The following is a 17,041-nucleotide window of genomic DNA, read 5'->3' as shown; positions in this document are numbered from 1 at the left end:
TTTGTTTTGAATAATTGGCGATTCGTAGTAGTGAACAGTTTCCAACTCCATATTAGCACAGGTTGAAGTGTGATCGTTTGAATGGTGTGAAAGTTTCGACAGACTTTGCGAGGGGGGGATGGCGTAAGACTGGATCTGGGGCTCGAAGGGGGTGTAACTACGGTTGCTTTGAAGTTGGGACTCATCGGACCGAAGCCCCTCCCCCTTCGAGGCTTTTAGTCGCATCGAGTGGGCGGCTATAGTAGTCGGGGGGTCTGTTGTCTCGACAGAGTGCTCGTAAATTGTGTTCAAATTCCGGTAGATTGAAGATGTCGGCAAGTAAGCTGCTTTGTAAACGGACTCCTGAAAACATGCTTTCAGTTTTTCATTTGCTTTCCGCTCCAAAGTAACTTTTATGATGGATATTTTTTTTCTACTCCTCTTCACTAATTATAACGGCTCTTTTTCCTTTTCCCCCCACCTCACTCAAACATGAGCTTTATGGTCTAACGAATGGTTTTACGCGGTTTATTATGAAGACCAAATATGTTTGCCATGGCATAATTAGTCTGCATGTCAATTTTCATCACAATTGGACAAAGTGAACGGTAACTTCATATATAAAAATTTGCAGGTGGGGGGTGGGAAAGGAAAAAGAGCCATTATAACTTCTTAGTTTAGACCCATCCCAGAAGTTTATATTTTGGACGACATTTTTCTGGGGTTTTGTAAGGAAATGATCCGTGATTCCTTAGGTTTATCATTAAAGAACGTAAAATACAGAGCTCTTTTAGTCACCCCCCCCCCCCCATATTTTGAAACTTGAGTTTGAAAAACTATTTCAACATTGTCATCATGCAATGACACTTAACGCATATTGAACAAACCAACAAAATAACAAATTTACTGAATTTACTTCCTACTTTACATCAAACATCACGCATCTAATATGATATCAATAAAACAACTATGAAAATTTGAAATGTGGGGGGTGGAAAAGAGCCCTTTTATCTTATAAACCCCCCGTTATAGTAGCCCCCGCTTCATAAGTTTTTTGTTTTTTGGGACGTCTATTCTTAAAGGGGGGTGGCTATTAGGAGATTGAGCCTTGAATTCTGAGGTTTCTTTTTTAAATTGAGCGTCCATCTAAAACTGGAAGAAAAATATAAAGGCAGCTCACTCTGAATTGTTCCTCGCCGTCTAAAGTAGGCGAGTGGTCAACATCCAACACGTGTTCGTTGAATCTCCGACTTCTCTCTTCGTCGTCGTTGTGCGTCGGAGTGTCTATTTCGTGCATCTCGTATCTAGCGGCGTAGTCTGCACAACCCATTTAATAAACAGAGCCAATTTCAGAAATGCTGTACACGTAATATTCATCCTTTCATTAGTTTATGAAACTTGGACAACTTTGAAAATAACTTTTTCTAATATGTTTGGTTTCATCGTGAAAGTTTTTTGTTTGGTTTTGATATTTTAGGTCAAAAATGGAGCAATTTTGTCCATTTTATTTTTTAGCACGTGCCTTTTTCTTATACACGGTACACCTAACACTCAAATTCTTAGGTTCTTTCTGCGTATGATCCATAGACAGTCGGAACTTTGTCTATGGACTAGAGTATTTGTCATACTTTAACATACAAGGAGTCTATGGGAAAAACTATTGTCATCAACCCATGGAAATTGTAACTAGAACTTTTTCCATTAATGTTTCTGCTTACATCAAATTGGCAAACCGTGTTTAAATTGATTTAGAAAAAAGCGCAAAAACGCCAGAATGAGCTATTACGCTTAAAAAAAACTGATTTATCAAGTTGGCTTGACTCTTTTCAACTCCCCTCCCCCGTGCCTACATACAAGTTCCAGCTGTGAAAAACTATTTCAACATTGTCCTAACGTAAAACATTTCATGGTAAAGAAAATTAAATATTGTGAACAGATTTGCGCTCTTTTCCGATTTTTGATATTTTTCTGAAATTCTTTTGACAAAAGTCTATTTAAATTTAGTTTCCATGTTCTAAACTTCAATAAAATGTGGGCTCTTTTCCCTTTTATCCCACCTCAGAATTTTCTATAGTAATTTTTTGTTCACCTTTTGTTTTTTTTTTTTTCACTTTCCTCCCACATTTGAATTTCCGTTTTGAATAACTAATTTTACGTTGTCATAATCTAACAAAATTTTGCATGGTGAACAAACTAATTATTGTGAACACATACGTTCTTCATACCTTACATTGTAAAATCACTCATTGAGCCATGAAAACTTTGTATGTGGACTTATAAGGCCATGGCAAACATATTTAGTCATCATATTTAACCTTGTATCCAACAGTTAGACCATAAAAATGATGCTTATGTGAGGTGGGGGGAAAATGAAAAAGAGCCGAAATGTGTCAGCGTGAAAAATGAACCAATTGTTACAAGACTTCCTAGATGCAAATTACCGTTTGAACAATTTTTGAACAGCCTTATATTTTAACTTTACGAGGCTGGTCAGTTTCCCAATCCTTCGTAAGTTAATCACATAAAATTATTAGAAATTGTTACTTTAATTAGCATGCAAGAAATGTTTAGGAATTTTTTCAGTTTGGTCAAAACTACAAGTTTTTCTTGCAGTTAAGAACATAAAAGTTCATTTTAAATAGGCTTTTGTAATTTGGCTTTATTACTTTAATTAGCATGCAAGAAATGTTTAGGAATTTTTTCAGTTTGGTCAAAACTACAAGTTTTTCTTGCAGTTAAGAACATAAAAGTTCATTTTAAATAGGCTTTTGTAATTTGGCTTTCAGAAAATGGAGAGCTTTAGGAGAACTGGAAAAACACAGCCAAAAATGTCTCTTCGGTATTTCGAAATTTGAATTTAAAATGTGGGTGCAGTTATTGAAAAACAGGAATTTAATTTAATTCTAAATTTCAAGAAACTGCTTAAAAATCGTATCACAAAAAATTGAGTTTGGCATGGTGAACAAGTTACAAATTCAGAGTTGTTGTCCATAGCGTATATCGCAATTTTGTGGGTTTAGCCATAAGTAAACGAAGAAAAAAATTGGAGGTTGAGGGAACGGAAAAGCCCAACTTAAACTTCGAATTTGAAAAATTGAATTAGCCTTGTAACAAAAACATTATAACTGATCACAAGTTTATGACACCTTTTCCAGTTTTTTTTCCTTTACAAGCCCACCAACCGCCTCAATTTTAAGAAACCAAATTCTTATTGTCAATAGAAAATGAAAAAGTAACTCAGTAATGTTTGGAAAATAATCATAAAATGGCCCATACTTTGGCGAGGTTGTTAAAAACTGATATTTCAACTGCTATTAGCAGAAAACATATTACATAATATTATGAAATTTTTATAAAAATTATGTTTATAAGTACTTTATTGTTATTAGTATAAGTTTGAATTGCTCAAACTAATACTAATAACGAGTAACAAAACTATTATGAACATATTTGATTATAATTTTTAGCGCAACATTGCGTTTTTATCCCAATAAATACATTTTAAAAGAAATTTAAATTACTTGTTTTTTGTAAATTACAAAAGTTCACTAAAAACAGATAAAAAAAGTTGTAGCCGTCATTTTGATCCTTTTCAGCTTTCCACTCCTATCCAAAGTCGCAGCACTTACTGCGTAAAGTTTAATCAAAAGGCGTGTGAAAACAATCTGAACATAAACCGGGCTTGAAATCTTTTACTTCGCTCCAAAATATTTTCAGAAACACTTCCACAGGGCATAAATTTTTGTGTACAAAAAATTTTCAACCGCATGTCTTTATGGATCCTTTGTTTATTTTACGAGTAATTTGCCACAACTTGTGCTGAAAAACTTATTTTTTTTTCGGCAAAAAATTAGCAATTTTTTATCAGTAATTAGCTCAGATTTTGAAAAAGTTTCAACTGGTAGATCATCAATGAAATATCTCTAATTGATCAAAGTTTTTCTATAAATAATAGCTAATATTTTAGCTAAGAAATATTACGGAATTTTACATGAAAGTTATCCTAAGATTGGGTTAACAATTTTTCAAGGCTTTTAATTTCGGGGAACTCAACCTGGATTCCGCACACTTTGCGATTTTGTTCGGCAAAAACTTTAAAAATAAAATTTTTCAAATGATCAAGAAATTGTTGCATGTTGTCTGTCATAAAAAAGATCAAAGAAAACTTACAATCAATCTAGATAGGTTTTATGTGAAACTTTTTGACTTAAAACAAAAAACAAAGGGCTGATTTTGTGGGTAGTCAGAGGATCTAATCCGTGAGGAAAGGGTGTCCCCGCCATCCACCATAAATCAGCTACTGAGCGGGTGGACGGGGAATTTTTGGATCTAAATTGACCTAAACTCATATTTCATCGATAGTACTTTTTGAACGCTAACTTTTTTTACGCGACAGGAAAATACATTTTTTCTCTTTTTTTTCTAAAAAAAACGCTTTTATAGCTATTTCGTTATGACTACCGTTACCAAAAAGAACAGCATTTCAAATTTTTACCCAGAATGATCGCTCCTTCAGTGGTACTAGATGCAGTTAGAATCTCCACAGTTCCCTGTGGTTGGCTGATCAAGTCACGTGCATCCGTCCGATTTAAGTATTCTGTGCTCTTAGCCGAATAATACGACGCTTCTTGACTTGAACCCGAGGGCTGTTCTGGAACACATGTTACATAATCATTTCCTGTCGTTAATTCGCTCGGAACGTTGGTACTTTTCTCGTCGGCGAAGCTTATCGTCACAGTCGCTCCTGGATCACTAGGGCCCATTTCGTAACTGTTTTCGCGAGGTTCGCTGGATGGTTTTGGGCTTGGACTCGCTTGAGAGGTGGCGTTGTAGTGGAGCTCGGATACTCGTTCGTCGATCATGGGCAAATCTTGGACTGTGTGAGTTTTAACATTTGAAGCTGTCAGTTTTGCTCTGTCAACTGGAACTTCGGCTGTTTGCACTTATGCAGTTCGAGGAATGACGGAAACTATTATTAAGGTATTATATATTGTGAACCAATTTTCCTGGAGTTTTATTTCTATATTTTAACTTTTAGCTTCTTGGCAACCTTTTCAAATAAAATTACAACCTCAGATTTATTGCCTGTTTTTCAAAATTTTCAAAAAATTATGAAACCTAAATAAAAATTTGTAGGTAGCTTTTTTATTGAAAACTATCAGAAACTTCACTTTTGTGTTTTTGAAGCTTAAATTTCTTCGGAGTTTTTAAACAATTTTGTTTGCGAGAATGACCTTCATTTTTTCATTTTTAATTTGCATACTCACGTTCAGGTAATGTTCTTCCCTCTCTCGCATTTCTGGAATCGGAGCTCCCTTCGAACTCTTCCCAAGTCGATTCTTGTTATTCACCTCTGAATACTCGTGTGAACCACCAGCGAGCGGCGGGAAGTCCGGAGGCGCCCAGCTGTTGACCCTGGACTTATTCCTACTGTCGCTATCCAGCATCCGACTGCTGCTCCCGTCGGCGCTTTGAAGTCCGGAGATACCGACCGGAGTCGTGGTGGACGTTGAATCGTTGTCCGACTCGCACCAGTGGATCTTGTCGTAGTGTATATCATCGTCTAGTTTTTTCTTGTTGTATTCAACAAACAAAATGTCTAATTTGTAAACAAAAACAGAGTCAGAACAAATTGTATATTATATACATTTCGATAGCTTTTTCCCATTTTATTGGTGTTCTTTACTGGTGTTGTTTATTGTTGTCGAGAAATTTTGTTTGATCAAAGATCTGCTCTTACAATTACATATGGTTAAGACCATCCAAACGCTGAAAAGTCGAAAGCTAAAATCGATAACTTTGGTGCGAAAAATAATACAATTCTACAGAAAACAAATAAAAAATAAAAAAAAGGTTTTGTTTGATGAAGCTGATAACCACGAAATTGATTCAACCTATCTAAGAGTAATAACTGTTATTATAACTTAAAGTTTCCGACATTCCGACCCTGTTTTGGATTGATTTGCTGAGCAGGCGGAGGACTAGTTGGCGCCGTAACTGTCCGACTTTCAGCCGCGTCCGAGATATTGATCGGAACTGCCGAATCCTTTTCAAATTTACTTTTAGTTCGTTCGTTCGCTGTTGCCCAAAATTCAGTCGTGTTTGTTGTCGTCGCCCCGGATGATGACTTACTAGAGCCCGTTGTTGTCGGGTCGATCGTGGCCCCATAAGTGGACACTAATTGACCCTGGAGTCCATACATGCTGTACACTTTGACTTCTGGCTCTGCATTTGTGGATTTTTGTGTGGCTCTTTTCTGGTCCAGTTGGTGCAGCCAGTAATCGGTGTCACCGCTTGAAGATTCGGAACCTAAATGAAATGAAACATAAAAAAAAGTTTTCTATCTGAGTCTGAACAAAATTTTGGAAAGGATTGGCTTAACATTTTAGCTTAATGGGTTGGCTCATTGATAGTTTGATGCTGAAGATTTTAAAAATTTGATGATTATTTTGGAGCTGTTTAGAAAACTACTCGGTTTTAATTAGATCTATTTTGGCGTGAAGTAATTTTCTGATGTCTTGAACTTGCATTTTAGATTTGAAGCATTTTCAGCATTGTTAAAAATAGATCTATTCAAACCGAGTAGCGTTTAATTCTTGATCATCAGAAACACCTCAGCAACTTGAAATTTTGTCGATTTTACACAAAACTGCAACGTGTCAAAACCAAATTTGCCCACTTTTGCTTTGATTGACACTAAACCCACAAACTTTGAGCCGTAATTTCAAGAAACAAGGAAAAATTCGATGCAGCACGAATCACGCTCAAAAAAGCTTTAATATGATATCTTTCTGAAAACCATCCGATATTTTTAATGCTAACATTTTAATATATTTTTTCAAAGGTACACATGACCAGATGGAAAATTCTGTATTGCCTTCGTTATCCGGAAGAACACATTTTTTCGTCTATTTTCAAAATCTTCCTTGTGAAAAAGTTGAATTAAGAAATACTCGTTTTGTTCATGAAAGGGTTTGATTGTTGGGTGGTTTTTCCAGCAAATTGACAGCTCATCATCAAACTAAAACAATTTTTAGTGAAACAATGCTGCTCTCATACCCTTTGATTTATCTTAATTTTTGGTTAAAAATTTTACAATGTCTTAGTTTTGAACAGTTTTTTTGCACCCTAAAAACCCAAAAAAATAAAATGTTGAACATGGGTCGTCCGTGGAAACAATATGAACAATTATTTAACATCAATCAATTTAGGAGCCAATTGGAAGGCGAAACAATCCTGCGAGCAGAATGATTTGAATTACGCTTTCAGCATCATATATAAAGTCGTCTAAGCACACAAATTTGTCAGAATATTACAATTTTGGCAACTTTCAAACACCTAAAATTTTACCAAAAAAGATAGCAGGCGAAATGTTTTTTTTTTAACATTCGAGCTCAGGGAAGCTGAGCAGTCCCAAAACGTGTGAACTTTTAGGATCCTTCAATGCAGTTGCAGTTCTATTGTTTTCATCCTTCTTTATTTTCTTAAACGCCACCCTCCAACATCCTTTTAAAATCCCTCCAAAAATGGTTAAATTAAAAGTCAAAATACCTTTGAAGAAAAAACTCATCAAACACAAATATTGCACCCCTTTGTTTTGAATTCAGGTCAACAAGAGAGCTTGTTTCAAGGCAAAGCCCTGAATGTTCCGACTGCCTTTCGATGTGCCCGCTGAAGAAAAGAAGATAAATTTTAAAAACTTTTTTCACACGCAACGCCAATTAGGATGTGCTGTTTTGCATTCAATATCACATAAATTAGATCAATAAGATTGCCTTATTTCTATTTGGAATGATTTCTGAGAGTGATCAAATCGCCGCTGACATTTTTGCATAATAAATGGCTATGCATGATCAGTCGGTTATAGATGCACCAGCATAAGCAAGTTTTTAAATTTATACTTAGATGCAGAGGCAGATCTAGGATTTTCAAAAAAATTTTGAAAATTTTGACGACCTTTTTTTTAGGTCGACCAAATTGATTTTTTGAGCTTTCCCAAACACTGTTTTCCCCTATTTTGGGCTAAATTTTCAACGCCGCACCCCCCCTAAATCCGCCCCTGCTTAGATGTAATTTAGTTCTTTTTTTAATATTTGTTGAATAACAAAACGATCATAATCGATTGCTTAGATGTGCCCAATTTCTGAAAACTATTTAAGGAAAACTATTTAATGAAAGGACTTTTCAAAGAGTTACCAGTCTAGATGTATGATAAGTCTCTTCACTGGCCTTTTTTCAAAAAACTGCCATATCTACAAACCGGTATATTATAGAACCAAATTTGTATCAATTTTACCTAAAAATTGTATATCAACTGTTTTTAAGTTGCAACGCTATACTATTTTTTTTGGCTGGTTTTCAAAAGTATCCTATGTTTGGTTTACTGACCTTTCGGCCTGGTAGTCAGAGCAATATGATATTGAACTTTTAGGGCTGAAATAACAAAAACGATGGAGTGTCTGCTCTTGTTTTACTCAGGGTTGATTTCTATCTGTGGCGATAATTAGGAATCTTAATAAAGCAAGCATAAATTTTAATGCTTTTGGAACCAGTTGAAAACAAGTATTTAAAGCAAGGGCTGATTTAGGGGGGGGGGGAGCGGACACCTTTTTTCTCTCCCCCTCAGGGATTCGACCCCTACCGACCCAAAGGGTCCCCCTTTTTACTATTTTGAGATATCCATATTTGGTGACGAACCGTAAAAATTTTCTAAAGGCACCTAGGGCGCCAATTTATACTAACTTTGAGTTGGGAGCGCGCGCCAATTTTCTGGACGAAATTTTCCAAAAGTGCTTAAAAACGCCTTTCTTGATCTGTTTTTTTAAAATTTCGCCTGCTTTACCAAAAAAGAGTCTTTTTAAGGCTTTGGGAGAGCTCGGAAAATCAATTTGGTCGGCCTAAAAAAAAACTACAAAATTTTTGATTTTTGTTTTTGAAAATCAGCCCCCCAACAATTTCCTAGACCCAGCCGCCCCTGATTTAAAGTATTTGTTATATTACTTGATACTTATCACTTTAAAAAATTAAGAACTAACCAAGCGCGATCCAGTACTAAAACTTATGATATACTCATAGTTTGAACCAGAGAAAATATAATACAGCTTAGAAATCAGTTTCCTCTTTCTCTCCTTTAACCTCACAGGAATACCAGTATATACTAGGTCTATTGAGACTAGGAAAGGTAAAAGTAAGATTAAGATTGATATAAGAATAAAAAGTTGCCAAATTTATCCGGCCAAAAATAAGATAGTGGGAGCAACAGATGGGGTTCCTTATCTGAAATTCATCCTTTTTTCTTTTCTTAAACGCCACCCTCCAACATCCTTTTAAAATCCCTCCAAAAATGGCTAAATTATAAGTCAAAATACCTTTGAAGAAAAAGTCTCATCAAACACAAATATTGCACCCCTTTGTTTTGAATTCAGGTCAACAAGAGAGCTTGTTTCAAGGCAAAGCCCTGAATGTTCCGACTGCCTTTCGATGTGCCCGCTGGAGTTTTTGAAGAAAAAGAAGATCAATTTCAAAAACTTTTTTCACACGCAACGCCAATTAAGATGTGCTGTTTTGATTCAATGTCACATAAATTAGATCAATAAGATTGCCTCATTTCTATTTGGAATGATTTCTGAGAGTGATCAGATCGCCGCTGACATTTTTACATAATAAATGGCTATGCATTATCAGTCGGTAAAAGATGCACCAGCATAAGCTAGTTTTTAAATTTATACTTAGATGCAGAGGCAGATTTAGGATTTTCAAAAAAATTTTGAAAATTTTGACGACCTTTTTTTTAGGTCGACCAAATTGATTTTTTGAGCTCTCCCAAACACTGTTTTCCCCTATTTTGGGCTAAATTTTCAACGCCGCACCCCCCCATAAATCCGCCCCTGCTTAGATGTAATATAGTCCTTTTTTACCATTTGTTGAATAACAAAACGATCATAATCAATTGCTTAGATGTGCCCAATTTCTGAAAACTATTTAAGGAAAACTATTTAACGAAAGGACTTTTCAAAGAGTTACCAGTCTAGATGTATGATAACTGTCTTCACTGACCTTTTTTCAAAAAACTGCCATATCTACAAACCGGTTTATTATAGAACCAAATTTGTATCAATTTTACCTAAAAATTGTATATCAACTGTTGTTAAGTTGCAACGCTATACTATTTTTTTGGCTGGTTTTTAAAAGTATCCTATGTTTGGTTTACTGACCCTTCGGCCTGGTAGTCAGAGCAATATGAAATTGAACTTTTAGGTCTGAAATAACAAAAACGATGGAGTGTCTAATCTTGTTTTACTCAGGGTTGATTTCTATCTGTGGCGATAATGAGGAATCTTAATAAAGCAAGCATAAATTTTAATGCTTTTGGAACCAGTTAAAAACAGGTATATAAAGCATGGGCTGATTTAGGGGGGGGGGGCGCCTTTTTCTCTCCCCCTCAGGGATTCGACCCCTACCGACCCAAAGGGTCCCCCATTTTACTATTTTGAGATATCCATATTTGGTGGCGAGCCGTAAAAATTTTCTAAAGGCACCTTGGGCGCCAATATATATTAACTTTGAGTGGGGAGCGCGCGCCAATTTTATGGTCGAAATTTTCCAAAAAGTGCTTAAAAACGCCTTTCTTGATCTGCTTTTTAAAATTTCGACTGCGTTACCAGAAACGAGTCTTTTTAAGGCTTTGGGAGAGCTCGGAAAATCAATTTGGTCGGCCTAAAAAAAAATCTACAAAATTTTTGATTTTTGTTTTTGAAAATCAGCCCCCCAACAATTTCCTAGACCCAGCCGCCCCTGATTTAAAGTATTTGTTATATTACTTGATACTTATCACTTTAAAAAATTGAGAACTAACCAAGCGCGATCCAGTACTAAAACTTATGATATATTCATAGTTTGAACCAGAGAAAATATAATACAGCTTAGAAATCAGTTTCCACTTTCTCTCCTTTAACCTCACAAGAATACCAGTATATACTAGGTCTATTGAGACTAGGAAAGGTAAAAGTAAGATTAAGATTGATATAAGAATAAAAAGTTGCCAAATTTATCCGGCCAAAAATAAGATAGTGGGAGCAACAGATGGGGTTCCTTATCTGAAATTCATCCTTTTTTATTTTCTTAAACGCCACCCTCCAACATCCTTTTAAAATCCCTCCAAAAATGGCTAAATTATAAGTCAAAATACCTTTGAAGAAAAAGTCTCATCAAACACAAATATTGCACCCCTTTGTTTTGAATTCAGGTCAACAAGAGAGCTTGTTTCAAGCAAAGCCCTGAATGTTCCGACTGCCTTTCGATGTGCCCGCTGGAGTTTTGGAAGAAAAAGATGATCAATTTCAACAACTTTTTTCACACGCAACGCCAATTAAGATGTGCTGTTTTGCATTCAATGTCACATAAATTAGATCAATAAGATTGCCTCATTTCTATTTGGAATGATTTCTGAGAGTGATCAGATCGCCGCTGACATTTTTACATAATAAATGGCTATGCATTATCAGTCGGTAAAAGATGCACCAGCATAAGCAAGTTTTTAAATTTATACTTAGATGCAGAGGCAGATTTAGGATTTTCAAAAAAATTTTGAAATTTTTGACGACCTTTTTTTTAGGTCGACCAAATTGATTTTTTGAGCTCTCCCAAACACTGTTTTCCCCTATTTTGGGCTAAATTTTCAACGCCGCACCCCCCCCCCCATAAATCCGCCCCTGCTTAGATGTAATATAGTCCTTTTTTACCATTTGCTGAATATTAAAACGATCATAATCGATTGCTTAGATGTGCCCAATTTCTGAAAACTATTTAACGAAAGGACTTTTCAAAGAGTTACCAGTCTAGATGTATGATAACTGTCTTCACTGACCTTTTTTCAAAAAACTGCCATATCTACAAACCGGTTTATTATAGAACCAAATTTGTATCAATTTTACCTAAAAATTGTATATCAACTGTTGTTAAGTTGCAACGCTATACTATTTTTTTGGCTGGTTTTTAAAAGTATCCTATGTTTGGTTTACTGACCCTTCGGCCTGGTAGTCAGAGCAATATGAAATTGAACTTTTAGGTCTGAAATAACAAAAACGATGGAGTGTCTACTCTTGTTTTACTCAGGGTTGACTTCTATCTGTGGCGATAATTAGGAATCTTAATAAAGCAAGCATAAATTTTAATGCTTTTGGAACCAGTTAAAAACAGGTATATAAAGCAAGGGCTGATTTAGGGGGGGACGCCTTTTTCTCTCCCCCTCAGGGATTCGACCCCTACCGACCCAAAGGGTCCCCCATTTTACTATTTTGAGATATCCATATTTGGTGACGAACCGTAAAAATTTTCTAAAGGCACCTTGGGCGCCAATATATATTAACTTTGAGTGGGGAGCGCGCGCCAATTTTATGGTCGAAATTTTCCAAAAAGTGCTTAAAAACGCCTTTCTTGATCTGCTTTTTAAACTTTCGACTGCGTTACAAGAAACGAGTTTTTTTAAGGCTTTGGGAGAGCTCGGAAAATCAATTTGGTCGGCCTAAAAAAAATCTACAAAATTTTAAATTTTTGATTTTTGTTTTTGAAAATCAGCCCCCCAACAATTTCCTAGACCCAGCCGCCCCTGATTTAAAGTAATTGTTATATTACTTGATACTTATCACTTTAAAAAATTGAGAACTAACCAAGCGCGATCCAGTACTAAAACTTATGATATATTCATAGTTTGAACCAGAGAAAATATAATACAGCTTAGAAATCAGTTTCCTCTTTCTCTCCTTTAACCTCACAAGAATACCAGTATATACTAGGTCTATTGAGACTAGGAAAGGTAAAAGTGAGATTAAGATTGATATAAGAATAAAAAGTTGCCAAATTTATCCGGCCAAAAATAAGATAGTGGGAGCAACAGATGGGGTTCCTTATCTGAAATTCATCCTTTTTTATTTTCTTAAACGCCACCCTCCAACATCCTTTTAAAATCCCTCCAAAAATGGCTAAATTATAAGTCAAAATACCTTTGAAGAAAAAGTCTCATCAAACACAAATATTGCACCCCTTTGTTTTGAATTCAGGTCAACAAGAGAGCTTGTTTCAAGGCAAAGCCCTGAATGTTCCGACTGCCTTTCGATGTGCCCGCTGGAGTTTTTGAAGAAAAAGAAGATCAATTTCAAAAACTTTTTTCACACGCAACGCCAATTAAGATGTGCTGTTTTGCATTCAAGGTCACATAATTTAGATCAATAAGATTGCCTCATTTCTATTTGGAATGATTTCTGAGAGTGATCAAATCGCCGCTGACATTTTTGCATAATAAATGGCTATGCATTATCAGTCGGTTAAAGATGCACCAGCGTAAGCAAGTTTTTAAATTTATACTTAGATGCAGAGGCAGATCTAGGATTTTCAAAAAAATTTTGAAAAATTTGACGACCTTTTTTTTAGGTCGACCAAATTGATTTTTTGAGCTCTCCCAAACACTGTTTTCCCCTATTTTGGGCTAAATTTTCAACGCCGCACCCCCCCATAAATCCGCCCCTGCTTAGATGTAATATAGTCCTTTTTTACCATTTGTTGAATAACAAAACGATCATAATCAATTGCTTAGATGTGCCCAATTTCTGAAAACTATTTAAGGAAAACTATTTAACGAAAGGACTTTTCAAAGAGTTACCAGCCTAGATGTATGATAACTGTCTTCACTGACCTTTTTTCAAAAAACTGCCATATCTACAAACCGGTTTATTATAGAACCAAATTTGTATCAATTTTACCTAAAAATTGTATATCAACTGTTGTTATGTTGCAACGCTATACTATTTTTTTGGCTGGTTTTTAAAAGTATCCTATGTTTGGTTTACTGACCTTTCGGCCTGGTAGTCAGAGCAATATGAAATTGAACTTTTAGGTCTGAAATAACAAAAACGATGGAGTGTCTACTCTTGTTTTACTCAGGGTTGATTTCTATCTGTGGCGATAATTAGGAATCTGAATAAAGCAAGCATAAATTTTAATGCTTTTGGAACCAGTTAAAAACAGGTATTTAAAGCAAGGGCTGATTTAGGGGGGGGGACGCCTTTTTCTCTCCCCCTCAGGGATTCGACCCCTACCGACCCAAAGGGTCCCCCATTTTACTATTTTGAGATATCCATATTTGGTGACGAACCGTAAAAATTTTCTAAAGGCACCTTGGGCGCCAATATATATTAACTTTGAGTGGGGAGCGCGCGCCAATTTTATGGTCGAAATTTTCCAAAAAGTGCTTAAAAACGCCTTTCTTGATCTGCTTTTTAAAATTTCGACTGCGTTACCAGAAACGAGTCTTTTTAAGGCTTTGGGAGAGCTCGGAAAATCAATTTGGTCGGCCTAAAAAAAGCCAAGAAAATTTTTGGTTTTTTTTTGAAAATCAGCCCCCTCCCCAACAAATTTCTAGACCCGCCCCTGATTTAAAGTATTTATTATATAACATGATACTTATCATTTTAAAAAGTTAAGAACTAACCAAGCGCAATTCAGTACTATAACTTATGATATATTCATAGTTTGAACCAGAGAAAATATAATACAGCTTAGAAATCAGTTGCCTCTTTCTCTCCTTTAACCTCACAAGAATACCAGTATATACTAGATCCATTGAGACTAGGAAATGTAAAAGTAAGGTTAAGATTGATATCAGAATAAGAAGTTGCCAAATTTATCCGGCCAAAAAAATGATAGTGGGAGGAACAGATGGTGTTCCTTATCTGAAATTACTCTATGAGAAGGCCACCCGGACCTAAACTCACTTTTTAAACTCAATTTAATCCTGGCTATTTCCATAAGAATTGCGAATCAAAAGGACAGATCTTTATTGAATACTTTTTGCCACTATCTTTAGAAGTTGCCACTGTCAATATTATATCAATGTGTTCTACACCAAAACATGAAAGCGGTCAAAAAATTTGAAAAAACCATCAATCCCAAAAAAAACACCAACCCCATTGCCATAGTTGCTTTACCTGTCATTTTTGATAAAAACGTGAAGTTACGACATAAGATATGAAAAATACATCTATTCAAAAATGTTAGTTGATTCACCATGCCATGATTCATTGCATTATGGCGACCTTCAATTTTTCAAAATAACATTCGAATAAACGGGGGGTGACGGTAAAGGAGCCATTAAGTTATCTTCCACTCCCACATTTGCACGTTTTGGTTCTTTTTTGCAACTCTTTCTTTGTTTTTTTTTGAATTTTAGCTTACAATGTAATTTTTTTTTTGATATTTTCAAAAAAGGGGCTTTCACCCAAAACTTTATTTGTTTCTGTAATATAATGAAGAATGATGTTTTTGAGCCTTTAGAAAATTCCTAAAGACACAGCCTTTTTAGTAAATTTTTAAAGCGCATTCGCTTAATTACAGAGGTTTCCCACAACCTGTTGCCTCGATTAAACCCTTGATATCAGCTTCGGCTGAGTAGTTTTCGAAAAGAGTTAAAAAGTTCAAAAAACTCACAAGAAATCAAAACATTGATTTTTCCGAAGGATATAATTTTTTAAACAAAAGTTACGTCGCTGTTTATTCTGGTGAGTTTCATTCAACATTTTCTTTTGATTGAACCCAAGATCTCAATTTGGGTGTGTAGTTTTCGAGAAAAGTCAAAGAGTTTCAAAAACAGTCAATGAATCTAACAACTGATTTTTCTAAAAATTTAGAAATTTCTTAAAAAAATTTGGAAGAACCCTGGGGTTTTTCCATTTTTCCAAATTGGGGGAGTGGAAAAAAGCCTGGAGGGGCTAAAATTCTATTCAGGGGCGGATCTAGGATTTTTTCAAAAAAAAACATCAAAAATTTTGTCGACCAAATTGATTTTCTGAGCCTTCTCAAATCATTATATTTTGACCAAGTTGTCTGTTCCGCAGGCAAGTTTTTGAATAAGCCGGCCAAAAAAGGCGTTTTAGGCACTTTTTGTAAGTTTTTGTCAAAAAAATGCGTTTTTTTTGGCGCGCGCTCCCCCTCACAATTAGCATTATTTGGCCACGAAAACGCATTTAGAAATATTTTAGGGCTAGTGAGCCAACAATGGATATCTCAAAATAGTACAATGGGGGCTTTGAGTCAGCAGGGGGTCGGAATCCTAAATCAGCTGGTTGAAATTTGAAAAACTTTTTTAATGTTGTTACTATGCAGTGAATCTTGGCATTGTAAACAAAACATACAATTGTAAACCAAATTTTTTTTACCTTGCATCGTAACATCAGGCATTCAGCAATAATAAATGTCTTTTAAAATTGCGAAAACTTGAAAATCGGAAGGGGGTGTGAAAAAAAACAAGAGCCCTTTATACATTCATACCTGCTTGCGTTGAAGTGTCCGGCTGCTTCGAAACATTTGAAGAGTTGGCATTGAAGCCTTTGGCAACCGGCAGTGATGACTTCTTGTTAGCAAACACAACCGAACTCTGGTTGGACTGCTTTCTCTGGTCTCGCTTCTGATTCACCCAGTAAGCAGTGTCGTTTGATGACTCAGACCCTTTTTTGCTACTTCTACCGGCTTTCGATGAAAACGAGTTTTTCTGGAATTTCTTTTCACGTTGCTGGTTCAACCAGAACTCTGTGTCGCTGGACGAAAAAGTAGCGGCGGTAAATTGAGACGATCTTTTTCCAGCTGGTGTATTCGACTGACTATTTGCAGTGCCGTTGTTGTTTTTGATTTCACTGCTGATAGCGCCATTATTGCGAACATTTGGGTTTCGATTGCTGTTGTTGTTGCTATTGTTGTTGGTGTTATTGTTTACTTTTGTATTGCTTTCAATGGAATCGCGGTATTTCCACATAAGGACCAGACCAAAAAGGGAAGGTTTGAACAACAAGGCGATAATTCAAATAGAGTGTAGAAAAAGGTTGAGATTCTTGGAAAAGCGTAAGTTTGTTATCATGGTTAGCTAACAAGCCACGTGCATGGTGTATCTAATTTGGCACGTGTGCATGCTTGGTTTTCATATTTTGTGAGTTTTGAACTAATTTTCTGTAAATTGAACTATAATAGCTTAACTGAAACTAAATTGACCTAATGTTCCTGGAATTCAGGGCTCTTT

General features: G+C 35.7%; 1 protein-coding gene across 1 annotated transcript in view; it reads right to left on the bottom strand.

The window, feature by feature from the left end:
* Positions 1-16,780, bottom strand: part of LOC134842613 (myosin-G heavy chain-like) — a 17,066-nt gene extending 286 nt beyond the window's left edge. The window contains exons 1-6 of the mRNA XM_063859071.1: positions 16,300-16,780; positions 5,926-6,288; positions 5,243-5,578; positions 4,475-4,912; positions 1,160-1,296; positions 105-342 (exon numbers count right to left, since the gene is read on the bottom strand). Coding sequence (XP_063715141.1) covers positions 105-342; positions 1,160-1,296; positions 4,475-4,912; positions 5,243-5,578; positions 5,926-6,288; positions 16,300-16,780 — 1,993 coding nt within the window. The remainder of the gene's footprint in view (positions 1-104; positions 343-1,159; positions 1,297-4,474; positions 4,913-5,242; positions 5,579-5,925; positions 6,289-16,299) is intronic.
* Positions 16,781-17,041: the final 261 nt, after the last annotated feature.

Source organism: Symsagittifera roscoffensis, chromosome 1, assembly GCF_963678635.1.
Source record: "Symsagittifera roscoffensis chromosome 1, txSymRosc1.1, whole genome shotgun sequence".
NCBI classification, from domain to species: domain Eukaryota; kingdom Metazoa; phylum Xenacoelomorpha; order Acoela; family Convolutidae; genus Symsagittifera; species Symsagittifera roscoffensis.
Note: the sequence above shows the minus strand (reverse complement) of the source record. Positions and strands in the feature narration are given on the sequence as shown.